Here is an 18,957-nt window from a genome sequence, read left to right as displayed (position 1 = left end):
AGACGACACAAATGCTATCTTCATATGATGGATCGTCTTCAGCCATGTTAGCATTTCTATCAATTTATTGTATTCTTTTTTTTTTGATTGTTCTTCGCTTCTTGTTGACGCTGAATATTATGGTCTGCACTAACTAGTGGCCGTGTCCGTCATCTTCGGCTCTTTGCTCAGGATCCAGCTTCACTAGCGTGTCGATACGCATGATCGCCACACACGCTTCCACCGCGCTCTTTAGTTGCTTCACCTTGCTCATGCTAGGTTCCAATACACCGAGCTTGATACTGTCGGCCACACGCCCTTTGGTTAGGTCCAGTCCGTAGTTCTTGTAATTCTTCTTGCGTGCTAGAGTTTTCTCATCCTCCGTGCTCGAAGGTTGTGACTCTCCTCGCTCTGGGGGATGTAGGTTTGCGTCTGTGCGTTGAGAGAGTGCATGTCGAGAGCGCAGCTGTGCGACAAGCTCAGACGCATCGAGTGCTGCATTGATGGCGAGGGTTTTTGGAACAATAAGCAACGACTGTGCAAAAGCAGCGATTGCCAATTGCTCGCGTGACCCCACACTGGTTGCCCACTCCTCGAGATAGATGTGCAGAGCAGTCTCCACTGCGCCGCCTCCGGGTACGATTTTGCCGCTTTCCAATGTCCTCTTTACGGCAGACAGCGAGTCGTGTATGGACCGCTCCATTTCGTCTAGGGAGTAATCATTTGGGCCTCGTAGGATGATAGATGCACTCGAGAAGGCTTTGGTACCCTTCACGAGAATGCATTCATCATCGCTGATGCGTTCTTGCACGACCTCGTCGGCATGACCCAAACTGGATGCCTCAAAGACTTCGTCACCATCCAAGTTGGACAAAGTGCTGATAAGAGTAGCACCAGTAGCTTTAGCTATCCTCCGTAGATCTTCCTTCTTACAACGACGCACGCCGATAGCATTGGCTTCAACGAGGCGTTTCAAACATAGATCGTCAATTCCTGTAGCGAATTAGCGCCAAAAAAAGACGGCTTAAATGAATAAGAACGAACCTTTAGTCGTAAGAATGACATTTGCACCTGTGACAAGGATCAGCACATGCTGCGAAGCAGTAACTTCACAGCCGATATACTACATACCTGCTTTGAGAATCATGTCTATGCGATCCAATACAAGAGTAGCCTCTCTCTCGCGAATTTTCTCTAGTTGAGCTGGGTCGTCAATAGTCACCTTGTGCCATAGTTAGCCAAGAGGTTAAACATGGAAACATAGGTGCGAAATAGCACTTACCTGCACCCCCAACTTCAAGCGCTCTTTCTGGAAATTCATGTCAAAGCATGCGATCTTAGCGTTAGTTATCCTCGTCTTCATGGCCTGACTTGCGACTGTGCAATTGAGTGCATATCCCTTGACGAGAATGCTCTCCCGAGCGGACTGTCCATGTGCCTTAAGAATATTAACAGCCTTGACGGGATATTTAACCTCCTTTTTCTGGTTCACAGACTTCACGGCTTGCATAGCGTCTACAACCATGTTGGCAAAAAAATCCGAGTCGCTGCCGATTATTTTCGATGACATCGAAGTCTTGGCGATGTTGAGAAGAGGCTCTCGCCCAAGTGTGTCCACTGTGATGGACACGTTTTCATTCATATATCGCACGGCTTCTCTGAGTGCTAGACGATAACCGGTGATTATGGTAGTGGGATGAACGCGGTTTTTCATCAATTCGTTGGCACGGCGCAGCAGCTCAGCTGCGATGAGGACGACGGAGGTGGTCCCATCACCTACCTCCTTATCTTGCTGTTGAGCGAGGTCGACTAGTATGCGCCCGGCAGCGTGCTGTACATCGAGCAAGGAAAGTATGGTAGCGCCCTGTAAGGAGTTAGCACGAAATGAACTCTCGGGAGAGCGCAGCACCCATACATCGTTTGTAACCGTCACATCGCCAACATCGTCCACCATCATCTGGACTGGGTCAGAACAAGTGCGTCAAGAAGGGCGCATAGATAGAACATGCCTTGTCAAGCCCACTTGGTCCAAAGGAAGATTTGAGGGAGTTGCTTATGGCCTGCGTAGCGAGCACGAACTCGTCTCGAACATCCTGTACAAACATAGCGGTCAGTATACTCAACTCTCTCGACGGTCATGGAGCAACGTACCTGTCCGCTTTTCTTGGTTCCGCCGAGGACTTTTCCATGTCAAAACACTGCATCACCAAAGCTACGGGCAACTTACACAGAGTCCCCGACTGTCTGGGTACGTCAAATAGGGCTGCCATGCTGTTTGCTTCGTAAACGTCGGTGTGGGGTGAAGTTTTGCCAACGCGAACGCGTGCGCCAAAATTCTTAAGTTAGCCCGCCAGCACCACAGCTTTGGCAGCGGTCTCAGCTAGTGCCACAATTAGTTACTGTATCGTACAGAAAACTGAGGGATTTCGAAACGAATCGATGCCTGACGAACAAGCGTTCAGAGCCTTGCACCGCCACACGGACCATGCCTGGCCTGCCTCGTCCATTCGCAGACGGAGGTATGAACCAAGGCTTGTGTCTGTTTTCAAAGTCAATTCTATCCTGTACCTTTTCTCCCAGATCTCTCCTGCTCACAACATCTTTGAGTCCTGAGTTTCATCAACGGGTCCTCATGTGGCCTTGTGGCCTTGCATGCGTCATCGAGACGGAAACTTGTGCTTGAAGACATTAAGTCCACGGGCCGATCTTGCTGGAAGCATTGTCCAACGCGAAAGGAATTTCAATTTTTGACAGTGACGAATCAGGTCAAGGGTTTGAAAGTTATGGAGAAGAAACCATATAGTCTTTGCGCGGGAGCGATGGAGAACTAAGAGATCTAAGCACTGATGCCATGAAATCGTTGCACCAGTGTTATTAGGACAATGAGCTTATTCGTGAATCTCGTGCACGGAGATACTGCATATTTTGTCTAACGAGTACGAATCCCGAGTCTAGTGTCCTCATTAAATCGGCCTGTATATCTAATTCCTCTCCAGTACAGAAGGTCGCAGTTAGTTTCTATCTTGTGTCCCAACACAGGGTGTGGACCATTGTGCCATCTCATCTCTACTCCTGTTCGATCGTCCCTGGCGGCTTGCTGGTCGGATCATACACACAGCGGCTCACGCCTTTGACTTCATTGCATATCCGCCTCATGACTGCCTTCAAGAACTTCCAATCAAACTCGAACCCATCCGCCGTCATGAAGTCTGTCGTCGTCACTGCGCGAAGCACTACCACATACTCATGCACACGTTTATCGCCGGCCACACCGACGGCTTTCACGCTGTACAGCCCTGCATACGCCTGGCTAATTTGACGGTACAGGCCGGCTTCTCGAATAGCACTAATAAAGATGTGGTCTGCTTCGCGAACAATGCGAAGCTTTTCGCGGTCAACGGAGCCAACGATGCGGATACCAAGACCTGGTCCTGGGAAAGGATGACGCCAGACGAGATGCTCGGGAATACCTAAAGTTGTTCCGAGCTCGCGCACTAGATTGTCCTGTCAGCACCATTCCCGTATCCTGTCACGTTTCAAGATACCTTCATCTTTGAAAAGCTCACGCAGAGGCTCGATCAGCTTGAGCTTCATCTTCGCTGGTAAGCCTCCAACGTTATGATGCGTTTTGATCGTGGCACTTGGCCCTTTGAATGAGATTGACTCAATAACATCAGGGTATAGCGTGCCCTGAAGTAGGAATTCGATTTCTCCAGCATTTGGTGTGTTGTGGGCCTCCGCTTCAATCTCCTTCGCTTTTTCGAGGAAGCAATCGATGAAAGTGTTGCCAATGATCTTTCGTTTCTTTTCGGGGTCATCCGAGATGCCCTCAAGTCTCGCGAGGAAAAGGTCCGCAGCATCAACGACGCTGAGGTTAATGCCCAACGCCTCAGTAAGGGTTTTCTTTACTTCTTGTGCCTCGTTCAGGCGGAGGAGACCATTGTCAACCAAAACAGCGTGAAAGCGATCTCCAATTGCTTCTTGCATCAATTTTGCAGCAACTGTGGAGTCGACACCTCCAGACACCGCACCGATAACTTGGCCTTTTGGTCCGACCAATGCTCGAATTCTTTCGATTTCCTGTGTGACAAAATTTCCCATCGTCCAATCTGCCGAACAATGACAGATATCAAGCGCAAAGTTGCGAATGATCTCTTTACCCTTGGAAGTGTGTGTTACTTCAGGGTGGAATTGGATACCGTAATATTGCTTCTTAGTATGAGCAATTCCAGCAAAGGGGGCATTATCAGTTGTCGCTATGGTGACAAAGTCTTCTGGAAGGTGTGACAGCTTGTCGCCGTGCGACATCCAAACATCAATGGGTCCCTCGATTCCATTGAACAGCGATCTAACATGCGCGGGGCCGTCATGGCTTGGATTGAGCGTTAGAGATGCGTGACCGTATTCTCTCTTTTCTCCGGCCGACACGTTTTTGCCGAAGTGCCAGGCAATCTCTTGCAATCCGTAGCATATGCCAAGGATGGGTATGCCCGCATCGAACACGGCAGGATCGACATGGGGCGCGTTTTCTTCATATACCGAATAAGGGCCACCTGACAGAATAATACCTTTGGGCTTCCATGATAAGTCCGCTAGTTTTTGCGTGCACGGGAGCATCTCCGAGTAAACATTGAATTCACGAAGTCGACGGGTGATCAAGTGGGAATATTGAGAGCCGAAGTCTAGAACAAGCACACAGTCGAATAACTCATGAGCCTCCTTTTTGACGGCCGCTTCGTTCGCATCTACATTGTTGGTCGCCATGTTTGAATGCGCTGAATATTTTGCTATTCACGCAATACAGCACAAAATAGCGAGGTGAAAAATTTAAGCTGCCAGGAAACTTGTCACTATAGGGAAGCGGTTTTAGAACAAAGCCACAAAATAGAACTCACATGTTGGTAATTCCTTCGACTGTTTTGTACCTACAATCTGGACATTCAGCTTCGACGAGGTTCGTGCTGGAATGTATCAATCCACAGCAACTTAATTATGAGTCTTCGATTTGACTATCAAATTTTGTGGACCAATCGGAGTGCAGTATTTAGCTCTACTGGAATGGTGACTAGGGACCAAGGTCCTTACGCTGATCGCATATCGCAAGTTTCACTTCAGCACTTGAAATATGAAACTAGCCGCACTACAAGCGTGGAAAACTACTCTCCGGCCGCAATCTGGATATCCAGCCTTTTTTTCACAGAAAAAAATCGTCAGATGGGTTTACGTTGCAATATGCTTAATCGCCAACGACGACAAGACTCTCCGTTTCTTCTTGGCCCTTCTCGTTTGATACAAGAGGTCAGTTCGCAATGCATTGCAATAGGGAAGCAAGATCAAATTATTTTGAGTCAAGTTGACAAGGACTTAGAAATGGTCATGTGCAGACAATGTCCTGTATGTCTTTCACGTTGACCTAGTAAATACGCTCAAATTGAGGTCGACTACGCAGAGACGTGGAGCCCAACAAACCCTAACATAAAGGAAATATGGGCTATTTTGTTTTTCCAGGAAGACTTATCCAAATGCGTTGTATCCGAGCAAGAGGATTTGCGGCTGTCACGATGCTACGAGCTGCGGATTGTAGCAGCCCAGATAAGGAAAGCAGACACTGCTCCAAATAATAAATAAACGACCCGCTGGATATCAATAGAACTGGTAACAATATACGTTCCTCACCCGAACTTAATGTCCGTGGTGTTTCACGGAAGTTAAAATCGTGGACGTTCTGGAGCAGTCATCTGCAGAGGGTTCAGAAATCTGACAGTTCATGAGGCAAATTGCCGTACTGACATAAGCGACAAGTCTGCATCCAACTGTGCGTTATCACCGATAAAGGGGCCACATTTATGCAACCTGGATCACCTCGTGACTCCGATTTACCTCAAGAATTGATTCCTGCCGACTTGAGACCAACGAAAGTCATGCCGAATTCGGGGCGATCCACCGCGAGCGGTGTCGTTACGTAGTCCACCGGATCATGGTACTTCTATTCAATTATTGCTTCAGAATTTCCTGAACTTCTTTGATGTCTATGTAATTGAATACTTGCTTGACTATAATGGACCAGTACAAATTTCCGTCATCACCAATTGCCAATCCGGAGGCAGTTGTGAGAGGTCCAAACTATCGATTTTCATTGCTAAACAACAACGTCATTAGATATGAATGGGCTGCGGATGGGGTCTTTGAAGATCGAGCCTCGACTTTCGTAATCAATCGGAACTTTCCCAAGCCCAATTTTCATGTCGTGGACCAAGAGCACCAGCTCGAAATCATTACGCCACCTTTTCAGCTGACGTATGACAAGCAAAGATTCAGTCCTAACGGACTTTTTGCTGCAGTCAATGGAAAACAGCTCAAGTGGGGGATTGAGTGGCGGTATGGGGTCAAGGATAAGTTCAATCTCGGCGGTACGGCGAGGACGCTAGACGACATTGATGGACGTATAGACATGGGACAGGGCGTTATCTCCAGAGCTGGATATGCTGAGATTGATGACACCAATTCCATGTTATTTGACGGGAATGGATTTGTCACTACACGTCGCCCTGGTGATCGCATCGACGGATATCTCTTTTTTTATGGTTTGGACTTCAAAGCCGCGATGAAGTCGTTCTATGCTATTTCGGGTGAACAGCCAGCTATTCCGCGTTGGTGTCTTGGAAATTGGTGGAGCAGATACCATGCTTACGAACAAGAGGAATATCTCGAGTTGATTGATAAGTTCAAAGACCAGAAAATTCCGCTTTCCGTTGCGGTCATAGACATGGACTGGCATTGGGTTTCGGAAGCGTTTGTTCCCCATGCTGGCTGGACCGGTTATTCTTGGAACACACAGCTCTTCCCAAACCCAGAGAAGTTTCAGAAAGAGCTTCACGATCGAGCGCTTCGGGTTACATTGAATGATCATCCTCGTGACGGCGTCCATTCTCACGAAGATGCATACGAGGAGTTGGCAGAGGTCCTAGGTCATGATGCCAGTAGCAAGGCCCCGATCTTATTCGACCCAACATCTCCAAAGTTCATGCACGCATTTTTGAACGTGCTCCATCGCAAATTGGAGAAGCAAGGTTGTGATTTTTGGTGGATCGATTGGCAACAGGGCTCCTTCTCACGTGTGCCCGGTTTCGACCCTCTCTGGCTATTGAATCATTTTCAATATTTAGACACCAGACAAAACATGGGCTCGTCCAATGCCATAATTTTTTCACGATATGCCGGTCCAGGAAGTCATAGGTATCCAATTGGATTTTCAGGTGACACGATATCTAGCTGGGAATCTCTTCGTTTCCAGCCGGAGTTTACTGCTACAGCTTCTAACATAGGCTTTGGCTGGTGGAGTCATGATATTGGAGGTCATATCTTCGGCTCTCGAGATGACGAATGCACCGTCCGTTGGGTGCAGTCAGGCGTATTCTCTCCCATAATGCGCTTGCACTCGACGCAGAATCGATGGATGAGTAAAGAGCCTTGGCTCTACCGCGCTGAGTGCGAAGAGATCATTCGAAAGTTCATGCAGCTTCGCCATCGCTTGGTGCCTTACATTTATTCATCTAGCTTGATCCAAGAGGAATTCAATCTTCCGTTGATCCAGCCCCTGTATTGGAATTTTCCACGGGAAGTGGCAGCATACCGTCATCCAGCGGAATACTATTTCGGCCCTGGACTAGTTGTGGCCCCTGTGCTTAGTCAAAGAGACAAGAGAACAAATCTTGCAAAGACTCAAGTTTGGGTACCACCAGGAAGATACGTAGACATCTTCTCTGGCGTCGTCTACGATGGAGAACAAGAAGTCGATATGTTCCGGCCGCTAGGCCAAGTTCCTGCCCTGGCACCTGAGGGTGCAATCATACCCCTTGACAGAGAGATCGTACCAGCTAATGGTTGCCCAAACCCCGACTCTTTTGAAGTGCTTGTTATTGTTGGGTCCGACGGTTTTTTTGAGATTGTTGAGAATAGCCGGGACGATACGGGCACAAAATCGCGGTCAGAATGTTTGCGAAGAATTCCCATTAAGTATGATCACACTTCCGGTCGACTTTCAGTAGCTAGTGCAGGAAAGTCGTGGACGTTTCGATTCATTTCCGCAAGCATTGAAGCGGACAGAATTCAAGTGAAGCACGGGAGTCAACTTGCTGAAAACATAGAGATAGAGATCGGATACACAGGTGACGTTCCTTGCACAGTCGTGAAAGTCCCAAAGGCTATTTCTTCAGAGACCGAGATTGAGATTAATCTAGGTCAAACTCCTCATTTAAACGTTTGGGATCACACAAAGGCTATTTCAGATCTCATACTTGACTATCAAATTGAGTTTAGTACGAAAGACAGGATATGGGAAATAATCGAGGCTAAGCAGCCTAAGCAAACTAAGATTGCAAGACTCATCAGTCTTGGACTTGATTATACGCTAATCGGCCCAATCATGGAACTTTTGCTCGCCGACAGCCGTAATTAATAGAAGTAATTTAGATCAGAGATAGTTTCTTGATAGGCTACAGGTAGTCTTCATTTTGATACAGTGGCACTATTTTGTGACGTTTTCTTAGAAAATCGCTATTGCTTCTCACGACACAAGGTGTCATCATCACTCTTTGCAAAGACTCTCAACGCCCTTCAATTTCATTTGGAATTCTTGGGAGTGAGATTTTCATATTTTTCCACGTCACAAATATGTTCTGCTAAGCCTCGATATGGTGTTGAACTTGCTCGGACTTGAATTTATTGACGCGCCTGCAACATTAACGCATTGAAATATTTATTAAATTTACGCTTCAAGGCAGAAGTTCGTCTTAAAAGTACTACTTGTAGGCAGATGTCCCGTTAGAATGATGATCCTGCAGATCGATGAGAGGATCCAAGGAGGTGTCATGCTCTGGAATGTGGTTCCTGGATATGCTGGTGCAGATCTTATGTGGACCTGCATGATGTCACAACAGCGTAAGATAATAACCAAGCACAAGACCAATTCCTTTCCCGTGTCACTATATAATCCTCTATCGGGGTTCTGGCGAAAGTACAGGGTCTCATAAAACCACAAGCATTGGATTCAATCAATATGTCTCAATCAAAGGTCGGAAACTCTCAAGTCTACGAGGCTGGAGACCAGGTAAGGTTGAAAAGTGGTCGATAAGATGCACAGTCTAACATGAGTCACAGCGCAATTACAAAAATGAAGAACTTAATGAGTCTGATCGGTACAATGAGGGCAAGGAAAACTCGCATAAGCTCAATGATTCTAAAGACGAGCGGAGCATTGCCAACAAGCTCGCCGCAGCCCAGAAGGTAGGCTTGTGCACGCCACGATCTCTGATCCCAGCCGCCCAATGTTCCTAGAGTTGAATGAACATATGCTGATACATAAGACAAAGTTCCAAGATCAAGACGAACCAAAGAGTCTAGAGAAGCAGCGACTGGACAAGGATGCAACTCTGCCAGCCAGAGCACACGGCAACGAGCCCAGTAAAGGAGCAAAGATTGACCAGGAATTGAGGGAAGAGGAAGAGGCAGAGCTAGCGCGGAAGGGTAAGAAGTAAAATTTTCTTCTGTGGGCATCACGTTTTTGGTGTTTCCGAATAGATTTGTACAAACATCATTAGATGGATATGGCGCTCATATGCAAATGGAGCATGAAAAATATGCCTCACATCTCTCTCTTCATGGCCAGACCTTGGCGATTTGCAATCCCGTGACGAGTGCAAATTGCTACGATGGCGGCTTCAGATAGTCGGCGATTGCTTTAACTGCATCCGCAAATCTTGAAGCCTCGATAAGTATCAAGTGACCCATGGGCTTGATACCAGCTTCGCTGAACACCCGTCTGGCGTCACTCGCCCCATCATCTTGCTTAATCTCGTACTCAAAGTTACCGTAGGCAAGTGAGTACTTATGTAGGATCTCGTCCTCGGGGTGGAAGTAGAATACTTCATCACTCATGCCCTGTTTGCTCGCTTTGGACTTCTTCTTCGGTCGTTCAGCATCTTCCGCGTCTAAGGTTGAAACTACTTCATGATACACTTTTGACCAAATAAGATAATGTGTGAACTCGTATGGTTCTTTCTCTTCCAAGGCCCATTGTATTTCCTCTAGAAGCATGGTGTACATAGGGGGCGATATCTCGGAAGGCATGTTCAGTAGACGTTCGGTGAGGATGAGACCAACCTGTGAGTTGGAACCGGCGGACAAGAGATCTGGTAACTTCGAGAGATGGCCGGAAGCTTGCCTCGCAAGATAATTTGTAAGGTTCTTGATGACTGGGAGCTCCTGGATCGGGGTGAGCAGACGCGGTTGTATGGCTTAAAATATAGATCATGGCTTACTCGATGCACATGCAGGTTTAACACAGTGAGGAATGCATACGGATCCGTCTCGTTGCCATCCACTTTGACCGTCGACCCCAGCAACGGCTGCGAAAGAATCAATTCCACCAGTGCGGACAAGTCAAACAATTGCGCGTCAATATCGAACAATTGCCGGCAAAGCGTCTTCAATCCGTGGAAGTCAAACTGCGGCTGAGGATCAAACCATTCAAAGTCTACATCGAGCATCTCCAAGTCCTGCTGAGCGCGGTTAGGACGAAATTCTCTGGTGGAAAAAGCTCGAGAGCCTGAATTACCGACTCATCATCCGACTCGTCTTGGCCGCGGCCATTGCTCTGGGGATTGGAATTTTCGCTCTTTCGCTTCGGCATGTTGCTTGGGTCGAGAGCGTTTGCAATTTTGCGAACACGAATTGACACTCGGCGGGCTGATGTCGCCGCCGAAAACTTTTGGGTGTTTTTTGAGTTAAAGCTGCCGAGTTGGGCTAGTGCAGCAGCCGGAAACGTCGCCGGTAGAACTATCGATAAGATGAGATGGTCCAGCTGTTGATCCTTGGGCAGTAGTCCTACTACGTCTCAAATTACGAGCACACGGCTTACCTATGTACTCATAATCTATGTTCGCGTACAATGTCGGACAGGTCTTGGAGGATCCAAGATGTTTGGAAGCATTCAAAGGCCAGAATGAAGTCGTTCCGTGTGTTCGCCGATAATCACCACGACGTGCAGAAAGCGCTGGCTCAATAGCGTGATGTCGATTTAGCTCGATATTATACACAGGCTCCTCAATGATGGAGGGAACTGACGAAGAACCCAAAAATTTTCTGTTAAAAAAAGCAACAATTGTATGCGATCGAAGGCTGTTCCCGTCAATTCAGTCAAAAATTTCATCAACGGCGCTATTGACGATGTTCAGGTTATGAAATATTTCCAATTTATACAGGAGGTGAAAATTCCACGACCTAACTTTGGTATCCACTTGCTGTGAAGTTTGGACACGCGTGTGCTCTCATCAGTAAACGCGAGCACTGGTTATGTTAATGCTATTAGCTGTATGTGAGATAAGACTGATGGCACGAGGAGTAACGCAAGGTCAAAAGGGACTTTGCGCATGATATCAGCGTTTTTGAGAATCCTATCAATTGCGTCAGCAATACCGCCAGATTTGGTACTCGTGGTTCCACTAATCTTTCGAGGATAAAACTGGAGGAATAGGCAGGCATGTAGTACGTGAATGCGATCACTACGAACATGCGGCATGCGGCTCACAAGCGATCAAGTAAGAATCTTTGGCCGGGCGATTCATTTCAGCACATTTGTCTGTGGACGCATCTAGGAATGAAAAGTACAAGGATTCTTAGTTCGCAGTTTCAAGATCTAGTAGTTTGAACTGGATCAACCAAAGTTCTCTTGGTCTTCTCGGGCCGTCAGGATGATCCCTCCAAATTCTCACCAAGAGTTGATTGCTTTTCGAACTAGATATTTTCTCAGCGAACGTGAAATGCATTAAGGACTGGACTTCTCGCCCTTGATGCTTCTGAATATGTGGGAAATAAAATTGCATCCTGAGACGGCTTCCCCAGCCCCTTGCTAGAAAACGATTTTTGAGCGGCTAATCATTTACGCAGCGCATGAGATTCACGGCCGTGAACAACCACATGGTCTGCGAAAATCAAGAAGAATAGTTATAACTACCATGACGATGTCCGATCGTGTTACTCCACTCGTTGCTTAGTTCCACGTCGACGCAGGTGGCTTGACGCAGGGTCCTTCGGTCGCATCCCATTTTTTTTAACTTGACGATGCTGAGGCCGCAGCCAACCCTTCGACAACCGTACAACACCGATACAGTACTTGTCGCCTTTGTGGGGCTCTTAAGGCCCAGAAAAATCTAAACATTTGCGCGTCCGGCAGCTTTGTCTTACTCGATCAGCACAATGGCAACTGATGCGCAACTGTTCATCTCCTCGTTCCAACTCGACACCTCCCCCGCGGCGCTTGAGACGCAGTCCAAAGCTCGCTACGATCGCGTGACACGCTATACAGCCCTCAGTACCGGTGATGCATCTATAAAGCTCATACTAGATGTTAACACGGATCTTTACACACTGAGCCCCGACACACAATTCGACCTCTGCCTGGCGAGCACGCTGAATCTGGACGGAACTAAAGATGAGGGTAAGAGCGGTGGCTGGAGGGAAAAGCAACCAGGCGAGAGCGATCTGAGCGACGGATGGGACTACGTGTGTTACGGCAAGGTATACAAGTTCGACGAGGGCAAAGACGGCGAAGAGATGTGTGTTTGTAACGAGGTTCGTACGCTTTCACAACAGAGGCTGACAATTCAACAGTAAGATGTATGCGAGCTTCGGCGGGCTTCTCATGTATTTGGAAGGCCCTTACAGGAAACTCACATCGCTACGTGTGGATGACATATATCTCTTGATAAAAAAATGAGATCCTTAGATCATCAAGCCTCACTTTTTTTCCCAGGGCGTCGTATGAATGATCAAAAGCAGGCTATACACGTACTGTGAATCTGAGTTGGCGCGAGAGAAGCTATTGTCATTGAATAGACGCAATCTAGGATACGCAGATGTCTACCTATTCAAGAGCAATGTGTTGGAGCTGTTTGATGCTTTTCTACACAGAAGCAGTATCCATGGAAAACAGCCATCAAACTTGCTTGCGAACAGCACCGGTGTCAGTGCAAACAGAGATACGCAAATGAAAAAGAGATGGGGTGTTCTACTCTATCCCTTTCCTTCAGAAATCTTTCAGCCCATCGGAAATTCCAGCCTCCTATGACATCGAGTCACAATTTCAGCATAGTTCCTCTCGTTTTCCTTCGTAATGTATCCGTGTCGTACCAAAAACTCGATCATAACGAGCGCACAGTTGGGCTTGAATTCGCCGTTTCCCAACGCAGTAATTACCTGTTCTACATCGAGCAGCTCAAAGGCTTCTACCTCTTCGTCGTTCGGCTTGCATACCACGCCGTCACCATGCTCGTCTTTCGCGCCGGTCAAGTCTAGGTCATATATGTACTGGCATTCAGGCTGCAGCAGCCCTGTTTCTCCACCAGCTCGTTCATCTCTGATATAAAAGTATGTGACACAGCCCGCAGCCTTCGCCTTCCGTGAGATCGCTTCGGGTAAGCTCGCCTCCTCCATGGCTTCTCTGACAAGACATTCAAATGGCTCCTCTCCAGCCGCGATGCCTCCGGCGACGGAATTATCCAGCATAGACGGGTACGTTTGCTTGTTCTTGGCCCGTCGCGGAATCCATATCTTCATAGCTCCACTGTCCACATCGCGCGTGTAGCATGTCAAGTGGACGCCGTAGGTAACAACGCCGAAGAGCGGGCTCGCAGAACGCTCGATCGCGAAAGCCATATCGCCATCAGGCCCATACACTGCGTACAGCTCGTTCCGCCACTTTTCAAGGACTTTCCAATGTCCCGTCTGCCTCATTGCAGTCACAGTCTTTGCGACAATCGCACTTCTCTCCTGTTCGTTTGTGCCATTGATCAGAGTAATGGTTCGAGGCTGCGCATCTTCCTCGGAAACTTCCCAATCAGGGAGGCCACGAAGTGTTAATGCTACTGATGGTAAAAGAAACCCAAGCGTAACGTCTGGATATGCGGCCACACGGAGGTGATAATATGTCCCGATGTGCTGACTATAAAGCACGGGGTCTGTGGAGGGGTACGGGAATGAGTCGCACTCCTTCAGTAGATCAAGATGAGATTTCTTGGGCGCCATGCTCAGAGGTTCATTAGCATGCCAAGAATACCCCCTGAGATATTTGTGCGATATGCTTTTCAATTGCGGTTTTTAGAAAGTGTGAAGCATACAACTGTGAGTGTCAAGGTAACAAAAACAAGCTTTAACATAGGTGGCAGACGAACACTCCGATATGCGGAAGGAATTTTACAAACATCGCTTGATAAGATTTACTGGCATTAGCACAGCCAACTTTGTTCTTCATCATGTCATTTCGCAAACGAAATGTAGTTCTTGCGCAGAAAGGCGAAAATCCAACAGTTTCACAAAAGCAAACCGCCCCGGGCGTGCGTCCAAGCCCAGTTACTGGTCACCCGACTACATCGACTGGCACCGAGTCACTGGACAAGCTGCTTGCATTAGGTGGAGGCCTGGCCCTCGGCTCCAACCTAATGTTGGAAGAAGATGGCGCCACGGAGTTTGCAAAGTCGCTCTTGTCATGTTATGCCGCAGAAGGTGTGCTGCAGGGACATGCTGTATTCGTCGTGGGACCGGACGGCAGCCTGTTAATGCCCGGAGTTGCTGAAGAAAACATGACAGCTCAAAGGAACAAGGCCCCAGAAGGTGAACGAATGAAGATTGCATGGCGGTATGAGAGATTGGGGACGTTTGGTGAAAGAGAAAGAGGTCGGTCATGCCCATACTGTGCTCTTTGTTTATAATAAATCAAAGCTTCTCTCTTTTACCATGACCTAATTTACGATTTTCTCGTCACTTATCATTGGTCTGCAGGTTCTACTCAACAGCAAAAGCCGATCAATGCTAGCTCGGGTGTACAAGATCAAGTGCTAGAGCCATTCTGTCACACTTTCGACCTTACCAAGCGGCTCAGCGTTCCGCCTTCAAGGAGGCCACCTGCGTACATAGCGCCAACAAACCCAACAGACGAGAACTCGTCGCCATTTGCATCCATCGTTAAATCGCTGGCGCTTCATTTGGACGCAAATCCATCAACACCAACTCGACTCGTAATCCCCTCTCTGCTCAATCCACTCATCTATAGCCCTTTATGTTGTCAACCTCAAATGCTTCTGGGCTTCCTCCATAGCGTACGCTCACTTCTTCGCAAGCACAGCACTGTACTCACTTCTATGTTCTCATGGCCCTTGGCACTGTTTCCAGACACACATCCACTAACTCGATGGGCACGGCATCTCTCCGACGGAGTGATCGCGCTCCATCCTTTCCCACATAGCTTCAGTATAGAAGCCATTGATCTTGACATCAAGGGCGGAAGTGGCAGCAACGAGAAGGTGAAGACGGAAGAGAAAATGCAGGGCTTGATAAAGATGCTCAAACTGCCAGTATTGACCGAAAAGGGAGTCGGCTTGGGAAGTGGGGAGGATATGGCGTTTGCAGTTGGTCGGAGGAGATTTTTGATAAGGCCATTCCATCTACCTCCTCTTGAAGGGGAGACAAAGGACACGGCGCACGACGGAGATTCCACCATTGAAAGCAATAAATTGGAGTTTTGACAACCGAAAAACTCATGTGCATACTAGCATCACACAAACTCAGGGACCATACGACGTGTAAACTAATTGGAGATCAAATGCGTCAAGAGAAAGGGCAGCTGATGAACGGCCCAGTTGACTTGAAGGTCTTAATATGAAAGCATGATGTAATCATCGAGTTGCGAAGACGCATAGCCAGACCAAATGCACGGAGTCCTATGATGAGGATGTGAATCATGTGCAACGTCGGATAACAACCGACGTGCTGTCAGGCATTTGCAGACAATGATTGTTGAGACCAGGCTGGCTGCCACCTCACCAAGTGTGGCTAAGGCTGGATGGATGGCGACGATGGCTGGATCCAGGGAACGCCCAGTAATCGATAGGTGCCCGAGGGTTGGTTGTTTGGCACTCAAGTCGACGAAAACCTCCACCGGGCCGGAGTCCATTGACTCGATCAGCAGATGCCCGCCAGCCTCCAGGGATTGGTTTTGCAGCGTGCTCAGAGACGCTTAGCGAATGAAATCATAGCCCGAGCATTGAGTCAACGCAAACGAGAGCTGAATGCTGGAGCGTTGTAGGTGTACGTCCGTGATTGAGCGAGACAAAACTCCGCGAGGATCCACTTCCTGATCCGGACTAGTGCGGGCAGCATCGAGCCTCATATTGGGCACGCAGATACAAATTGTCGTCACTCTGCCAGCGTGAATCGCAGCGTATAACAATTCCTCTCTGGCTTTGCGTCCAGGCTGACATTGAAATACAACCGGTATGTTACCTGCAGGCAGCGCCGACATTGATCACAGAACCCCGCACGGCAATATCGACGAGGTGCCCAAATTTTGGCTTTGTGCTAACACAAACATCAGCCACCAACATGTCGAACCTAGACAGCTGGGAGCAAGACGAGGATGCTCAGCAGCCGCAGCAGCCGCAGCAGGGCAGTGGCATGCGAGCAGATGGCAACACATTCCAGCCCGGAGCCATGAGCTTTCAGCCCACCGCGCAGAGCTTCCAACCTGGAATGCAGCATTACGGCGGTTACGGCCAGTATCCCCAGTACAATCAAGCATACAACCAGAATTTCGGGCAAGGTGGATATCCGCAATATGCCCAACAGCCCTATGCACAACAGGGTTTCCCTCAATACGGACAGCAAATGTATGGGCAGCAGTACGGCAATTTTGTCCCCCAACAGACTTATCAGCACCCGAATGTCGGCAGCCAGCAGAGAGCCCAAGCACCTGTTACCATTGCAAAACGTGGGGATGGCACAGAGGAAGGAACAGCTGCCTCTGCTGCTGCCCCTAAGACAGCAGCTGCTTCGGGCGACTCAGTGGCTCCAAAAATGAAGACACTCAGCATAACCGCCGACCCGCCAAAGCCTAAGGTTGAGAGCACTGGAACGACAAAAGTAATGAGCATCGGTGTACCCACACAGCCAAAGGATGCAAAGGGTCCTAAAGCGGCAGAGGCGGGCGCCAAAGCAACCGCGACAAAGGCGATTGAAAAGACTGGCGAGCCTACCGGCAAGACCTCCCCAACTCCGTCCTCGGGCCGGGAGTCACCTTCTCGTGCAACTACGGGATCTTCCAAGGCAGCAGTTAGCTCGAACGCCGTACAGATCGAGATGGAGTCAGCAGCCAACGCCGAGATTTTGAAGGAGATGGACCTGAAGGAACACGTGAACGTCATCTTTCTGGGCCACGTCGATGCTGGAAAGTCTACACTTGGTGGCTCAATTCTGGTGTCAACTGGAATGGTCGATGAGCGAACATTGGAGAAATTTAAGAGAGACGCTAAAGAGGCGGGTAGAGAGACTTGGTATTTGTCGTGGGCTCTAGATTTGACCAAGGAAGAACGTGCAAAAGGCAAGACTGTCGAGGTCGGCAGAGGATTTTTTGAGACGGACAAACGGCGCTACTCAATCTTGGATGCTCCAGGGCACAAGAACTTCGTACCAAATATGCTGGGAGGTGCTGCTCAAGCGGACATTGGTGTACTCGTCATCTCCGCACGGAAAGGCGAATTCGAAACGGGCTTTGAGAGAGGAGGTCAGACCCGAGAACATGCCATGTTAGCAAAGACGCAGGGTGTAAACAAATTGGTGGTTGTCATCAACAAGATGGACGACCCGACTGTGGAGTGGTCAAAGGCACGATACGATGAGGTCATTTCCAAGATTACGCCGTATTTGAAGGGAATCGGATACCATCCCAAAAACGATCTGTTCTTCATGCCTGTGTCAGCGCAGACAATGACCGGTATCAAGGACCGAGTGCCAAAGGAGACAGCGTCATGGTGGGAAGGCCCATCACTACTCGAGTACCTGGACAACATGCAAGCACTCGAGCGCAAGGTCGCCGCACCGTTGATGATGCCAATCGCTGCAAAATATCGTGACCTTGGAACTATGATTGAGGGTAAGATTGAAGCCGGCATCCTTGACAAGACGAAGACCTATCTTATGATGCCAAACCGCGAACAAATCTCTATCGCCGCTCTTTACGGGGAGCAAGAGGATGAGATTGAAGGTGGAAAAGCCTTTGCTGGCGATCAGGTGCGCCTACGTATCCGTGGCGTGGAGGAAGAAGATATTCTACCGGGATTTGTGCTTTGTTCGACGATGAGACCTGTCAATTACGTCTCCGCATTTCAAGCGCAAGTTCATATTCTCCCGTATGTTCCCAAAAAATATTCTTTGCGATGTCATCTAGAAGCTAACGCGCTTTGTATAGGGAACTCAAGTCCATTCTCTCAGCTGGGTACAATTGTGTCATGCATGTTCACACGGCACAAGTCGAAGTAACGTTCAGCGCGCTGCTACATAAACTGGAGAAGGGAACGGGTAGAAAAAGCAAGAAGCCCCCAGGTTTTGCGACAAAGGGTATGCAGATTATTGCCAGGCTTGAGGTCATTGGTGGCACAGGTTCAGTGTGTCTAGAACGTTACGAGGATTATGCACAAATGGTAACTATCGCCTATTTCACTTTGTGGGAACAGAGCGCTTCTAACCAGTCCAACAGGGTCGATTCACACTTCGTGACCAAGGAACTACGATCGCTATTGGAAAGGTTCTCAAGTTGGAGAGCTCAGAGTAGCTGTGGACCTGTGATCTTCTGCAACGTGATCATTGTGGTCTGGCCTTTTCAAGCTGCGAAAGGACGCTGCACTAGCTATTAGGAGGACAACACTGCCTCAGATGTGCCATTTGCATAGTAGGGCATTATGCCGTCCCGCTTGCAAAACTGCGATCGCAAATATAAAGAAACTATGTAGCTGCATTACCAATATAGAGAAAAACACATGTCCACATGTAAACTTGACCGATCAGTTCTCCATCTCCGCGTTGAATATCTCTTCCATTTGATGGCTCCCCGCCCCCTCCATTCATTGTCGCGCGAGTGAGATCGGCAAAGAT

The 18,957-nt window shown here is 48.4% G+C and overlaps 9 protein-coding genes across 9 annotated transcripts; 5 read left to right on the top strand and 4 right to left on the bottom strand.

Annotated features, from left to right (window-relative positions):
• Nucleotide 1: 1 nt before the first annotated feature.
• On the bottom strand, nucleotides 2-2,386 carry PV09_06800 (T-complex protein 1 subunit alpha). The gene is made up of 8 exons (XM_016360493.1): nucleotides 2,207-2,386; nucleotides 2,131-2,159; nucleotides 1,989-2,072; nucleotides 1,895-1,936; nucleotides 1,262-1,843; nucleotides 1,111-1,201; nucleotides 1,024-1,050; nucleotides 2-972 (listed from the first exon to the last, which is right to left on the bottom strand). Exons 1-8 carry the CDS (start codon nucleotides 2,247-2,249, stop codon nucleotides 134-136), a joined length of 1,737 nt encoding a protein of 578 aa, XP_016211832.1. The 5' UTR covers nucleotides 2,250-2,386; the 3' UTR covers nucleotides 2-133.
• Nucleotides 2,387-2,842: 456 nt separating this feature from the next.
• On the bottom strand, nucleotides 2,843-4,952 carry PV09_06799 (GMP synthase [glutamine-hydrolyzing]). Its single transcript, XM_016360492.1, has 3 exons — nucleotides 4,875-4,952; nucleotides 3,525-4,811; nucleotides 2,843-3,473 (listed from the first exon to the last, which is right to left on the bottom strand). Exons 2-3 carry the CDS (start codon nucleotides 4,741-4,743, stop codon nucleotides 3,046-3,048), a joined length of 1,647 nt encoding a protein of 548 aa, XP_016211831.1. The 5' UTR covers nucleotides 4,744-4,811; nucleotides 4,875-4,952; the 3' UTR covers nucleotides 2,843-3,045.
• A 1,038-nt stretch (nucleotides 4,953-5,990) lies between these two features.
• Nucleotides 5,991-8,509, top strand: PV09_06798 (uncharacterized protein). The gene has a single exon (XM_016360491.1). The coding sequence runs from the start codon at nucleotides 6,038-6,040 to the stop codon at nucleotides 8,435-8,437; it is 2,400 nt and encodes a 799-aa protein (XP_016211830.1). The 5' UTR covers nucleotides 5,991-6,037; the 3' UTR covers nucleotides 8,438-8,509.
• Nucleotides 8,510-8,941: 432 nt separating this feature from the next.
• PV09_06797 (uncharacterized protein) lies at nucleotides 8,942-9,760 on the top strand. Its single transcript, XM_016360490.1, has 3 exons — nucleotides 8,942-9,088; nucleotides 9,139-9,264; nucleotides 9,351-9,760. Exons 1-3 carry the CDS (start codon nucleotides 9,038-9,040, stop codon nucleotides 9,513-9,515), a joined length of 342 nt encoding a protein of 113 aa, XP_016211829.1. The 5' UTR covers nucleotides 8,942-9,037; the 3' UTR covers nucleotides 9,516-9,760.
• Nucleotides 9,348-10,735, bottom strand: PV09_06796 (uncharacterized protein). Its single transcript, XM_016360489.1, has 3 exons — nucleotides 10,595-10,735; nucleotides 10,299-10,535; nucleotides 9,348-10,242 (listed from the first exon to the last, which is right to left on the bottom strand). The coding sequence occupies exons 1-3, from the start codon at nucleotides 10,667-10,669 to the stop codon at nucleotides 9,685-9,687; spliced, it is 870 nt and encodes a 289-aa protein (XP_016211828.1). The 5' UTR covers nucleotides 10,670-10,735; the 3' UTR covers nucleotides 9,348-9,684.
• A 1,325-nt stretch (nucleotides 10,736-12,060) lies between these two features.
• Nucleotides 12,061-13,135, top strand: PV09_06795 (uncharacterized protein). Its single transcript, XM_016360488.1, has 2 exons — nucleotides 12,061-12,593; nucleotides 12,649-13,135. The coding sequence occupies exons 1-2, from the start codon at nucleotides 12,235-12,237 to the stop codon at nucleotides 12,752-12,754; spliced, it is 465 nt and encodes a 154-aa protein (XP_016211827.1). The 5' UTR covers nucleotides 12,061-12,234; the 3' UTR covers nucleotides 12,755-13,135.
• Nucleotides 12,842-14,170, bottom strand: PV09_06794 (uncharacterized protein). The gene has a single exon (XM_016360487.1). The coding sequence runs from the start codon at nucleotides 14,059-14,061 to the stop codon at nucleotides 13,075-13,077; it is 987 nt and encodes a 328-aa protein (XP_016211826.1). The 5' UTR covers nucleotides 14,062-14,170; the 3' UTR covers nucleotides 12,842-13,074.
• A 66-nt stretch (nucleotides 14,171-14,236) lies between these two features.
• On the top strand, nucleotides 14,237-15,884 carry PV09_06793 (uncharacterized protein). The gene is made up of 2 exons (XM_016360486.1): nucleotides 14,237-14,709; nucleotides 14,815-15,884. Exons 1-2 carry the CDS (start codon nucleotides 14,289-14,291, stop codon nucleotides 15,555-15,557), a joined length of 1,164 nt encoding a protein of 387 aa, XP_016211825.1. The 5' UTR covers nucleotides 14,237-14,288; the 3' UTR covers nucleotides 15,558-15,884.
• A 353-nt stretch (nucleotides 15,885-16,237) lies between these two features.
• On the top strand, nucleotides 16,238-18,866 carry PV09_06792 (uncharacterized protein). The gene is made up of 4 exons (XM_016360485.1): nucleotides 16,238-16,305; nucleotides 16,406-18,215; nucleotides 18,275-18,506; nucleotides 18,563-18,866. The coding sequence occupies exons 2-4, from the start codon at nucleotides 16,414-16,416 to the stop codon at nucleotides 18,635-18,637; spliced, it is 2,109 nt and encodes a 702-aa protein (XP_016211824.1). The 5' UTR covers nucleotides 16,238-16,305; nucleotides 16,406-16,413; the 3' UTR covers nucleotides 18,638-18,866.
• The last annotated feature ends 91 nt before the right edge of the window (nucleotides 18,867-18,957 follow it).

The sequence above is a fragment of the Verruconis gallopava genome, assembly GCF_000836295.1.
Source record: "Verruconis gallopava strain CBS 43764 unplaced genomic scaffold supercont1.24, whole genome shotgun sequence".
NCBI classification, from domain to species: domain Eukaryota; kingdom Fungi; phylum Ascomycota; class Dothideomycetes; order Venturiales; family Sympoventuriaceae; genus Verruconis; species Verruconis gallopava.
This window is presented reverse-complemented; position numbering and strand designations above follow the sequence as displayed.

Bases quoted from the DNA above. Each gene is read 5' to 3' on its own strand.
- PV09_06792 (XM_016360485.1), top strand. From the start codon at position 16,414: ATGTCGAACCTAGACAGCTGGGAGCAAGACGAGGATGCTCAGCAGCCG. The intron at 18,216-18,274 runs GTATGTTCCCAA...CGCTTTGTATAG, and splicing joins GCGCAAGTTCATATTCTCCC to GGAACTCAAGTCCATTCTCT. The intron at 18,507-18,562 runs GTAACTATCGCC...CCAGTCCAACAG, and splicing joins ACGAGGATTATGCACAAATG to GGTCGATTCACACTTCGTGA.
- PV09_06794 (XM_016360487.1), bottom strand. From the start codon at position 14,061: ATGGCGCCCAAGAAATCTCATCTTGATCTACTGAAGGAGTGCGACTCA.
- PV09_06795 (XM_016360488.1), top strand. From the start codon at position 12,235: ATGGCAACTGATGCGCAACTGTTCATCTCCTCGTTCCAACTCGACACC. The intron at 12,594-12,648 runs GTGTGTTTGTAA...ACAATTCAACAG, and splicing joins GGCAAAGACGGCGAAGAGAT to TAAGATGTATGCGAGCTTCG.
- PV09_06799 (XM_016360492.1), bottom strand. From the start codon at position 4,743: ATGGCGACCAACAATGTAGATGCGAACGAAGCGGCCGTCAAAAAGGAG. The intron at 3,474-3,524 runs GTATCTTGAAAC...AGGACAATCTAG, and splicing joins TGAGCTTTTCAAAGATGAAG to TGCGCGAGCTCGGAACAACT.
- PV09_06800 (XM_016360493.1), bottom strand. From the start codon at position 2,249: ATGGCAGCCCTATTTGACGTACCCAGACAGTCGGGGACTCTGT. The intron at 2,073-2,130 runs GTACGTTGCTCC...ATGTTTGTACAG, and splicing joins GAACCAAGAAAAGCGGACAG to GATGTTCGAGACGAGTTCGT. The intron at 973-1,023 runs GTTCGTTCTTAT...AATTCGCTACAG, and splicing joins TGTCATTCTTACGACTAAAG to GAATTGACGATCTATGTTTG.
- PV09_06797 (XM_016360490.1), top strand. From the start codon at position 9,038: ATGTCTCAATCAAAGGTCGGAAACTCTCAAGTCTACGAGGCTGGAGAC. The intron at 9,089-9,138 runs GTAAGGTTGAAA...CATGAGTCACAG, and splicing joins TCTACGAGGCTGGAGACCAG to CGCAATTACAAAAATGAAGA. The intron at 9,265-9,350 runs GTAGGCTTGTGC...CATAAGACAAAG, and splicing joins AGCTCGCCGCAGCCCAGAAG to TTCCAAGATCAAGACGAACC.
- PV09_06793 (XM_016360486.1), top strand. From the start codon at position 14,289: ATGTCATTTCGCAAACGAAATGTAGTTCTTGCGCAGAAAGGCGAAAAT. The intron at 14,710-14,814 runs GTCGGTCATGCC...ATTGGTCTGCAG, and splicing joins GTTTGGTGAAAGAGAAAGAG to GTTCTACTCAACAGCAAAAG.
- PV09_06796 (XM_016360489.1), bottom strand. From the start codon at position 10,669: ATGCCGAAGCGAAAGAGCGAAAATTCCAATCCCCAGAGCAATGGCCGC. The intron at 10,536-10,594 runs GTAATTCAGGCT...CGCGCTCAGCAG, and splicing joins ACGAGTCGGATGATGAGTCG to GACTTGGAGATGCTCGATGT. The intron at 10,243-10,298 runs GTAAGCCATGAT...ACCCCGATCCAG, and splicing joins TAAACCTGCATGTGCATCGA to GAGCTCCCAGTCATCAAGAA.
- PV09_06798 (XM_016360491.1), top strand. From the start codon at position 6,038: ATGGACCAGTACAAATTTCCGTCATCACCAATTGCCAATCCGGAGGCA.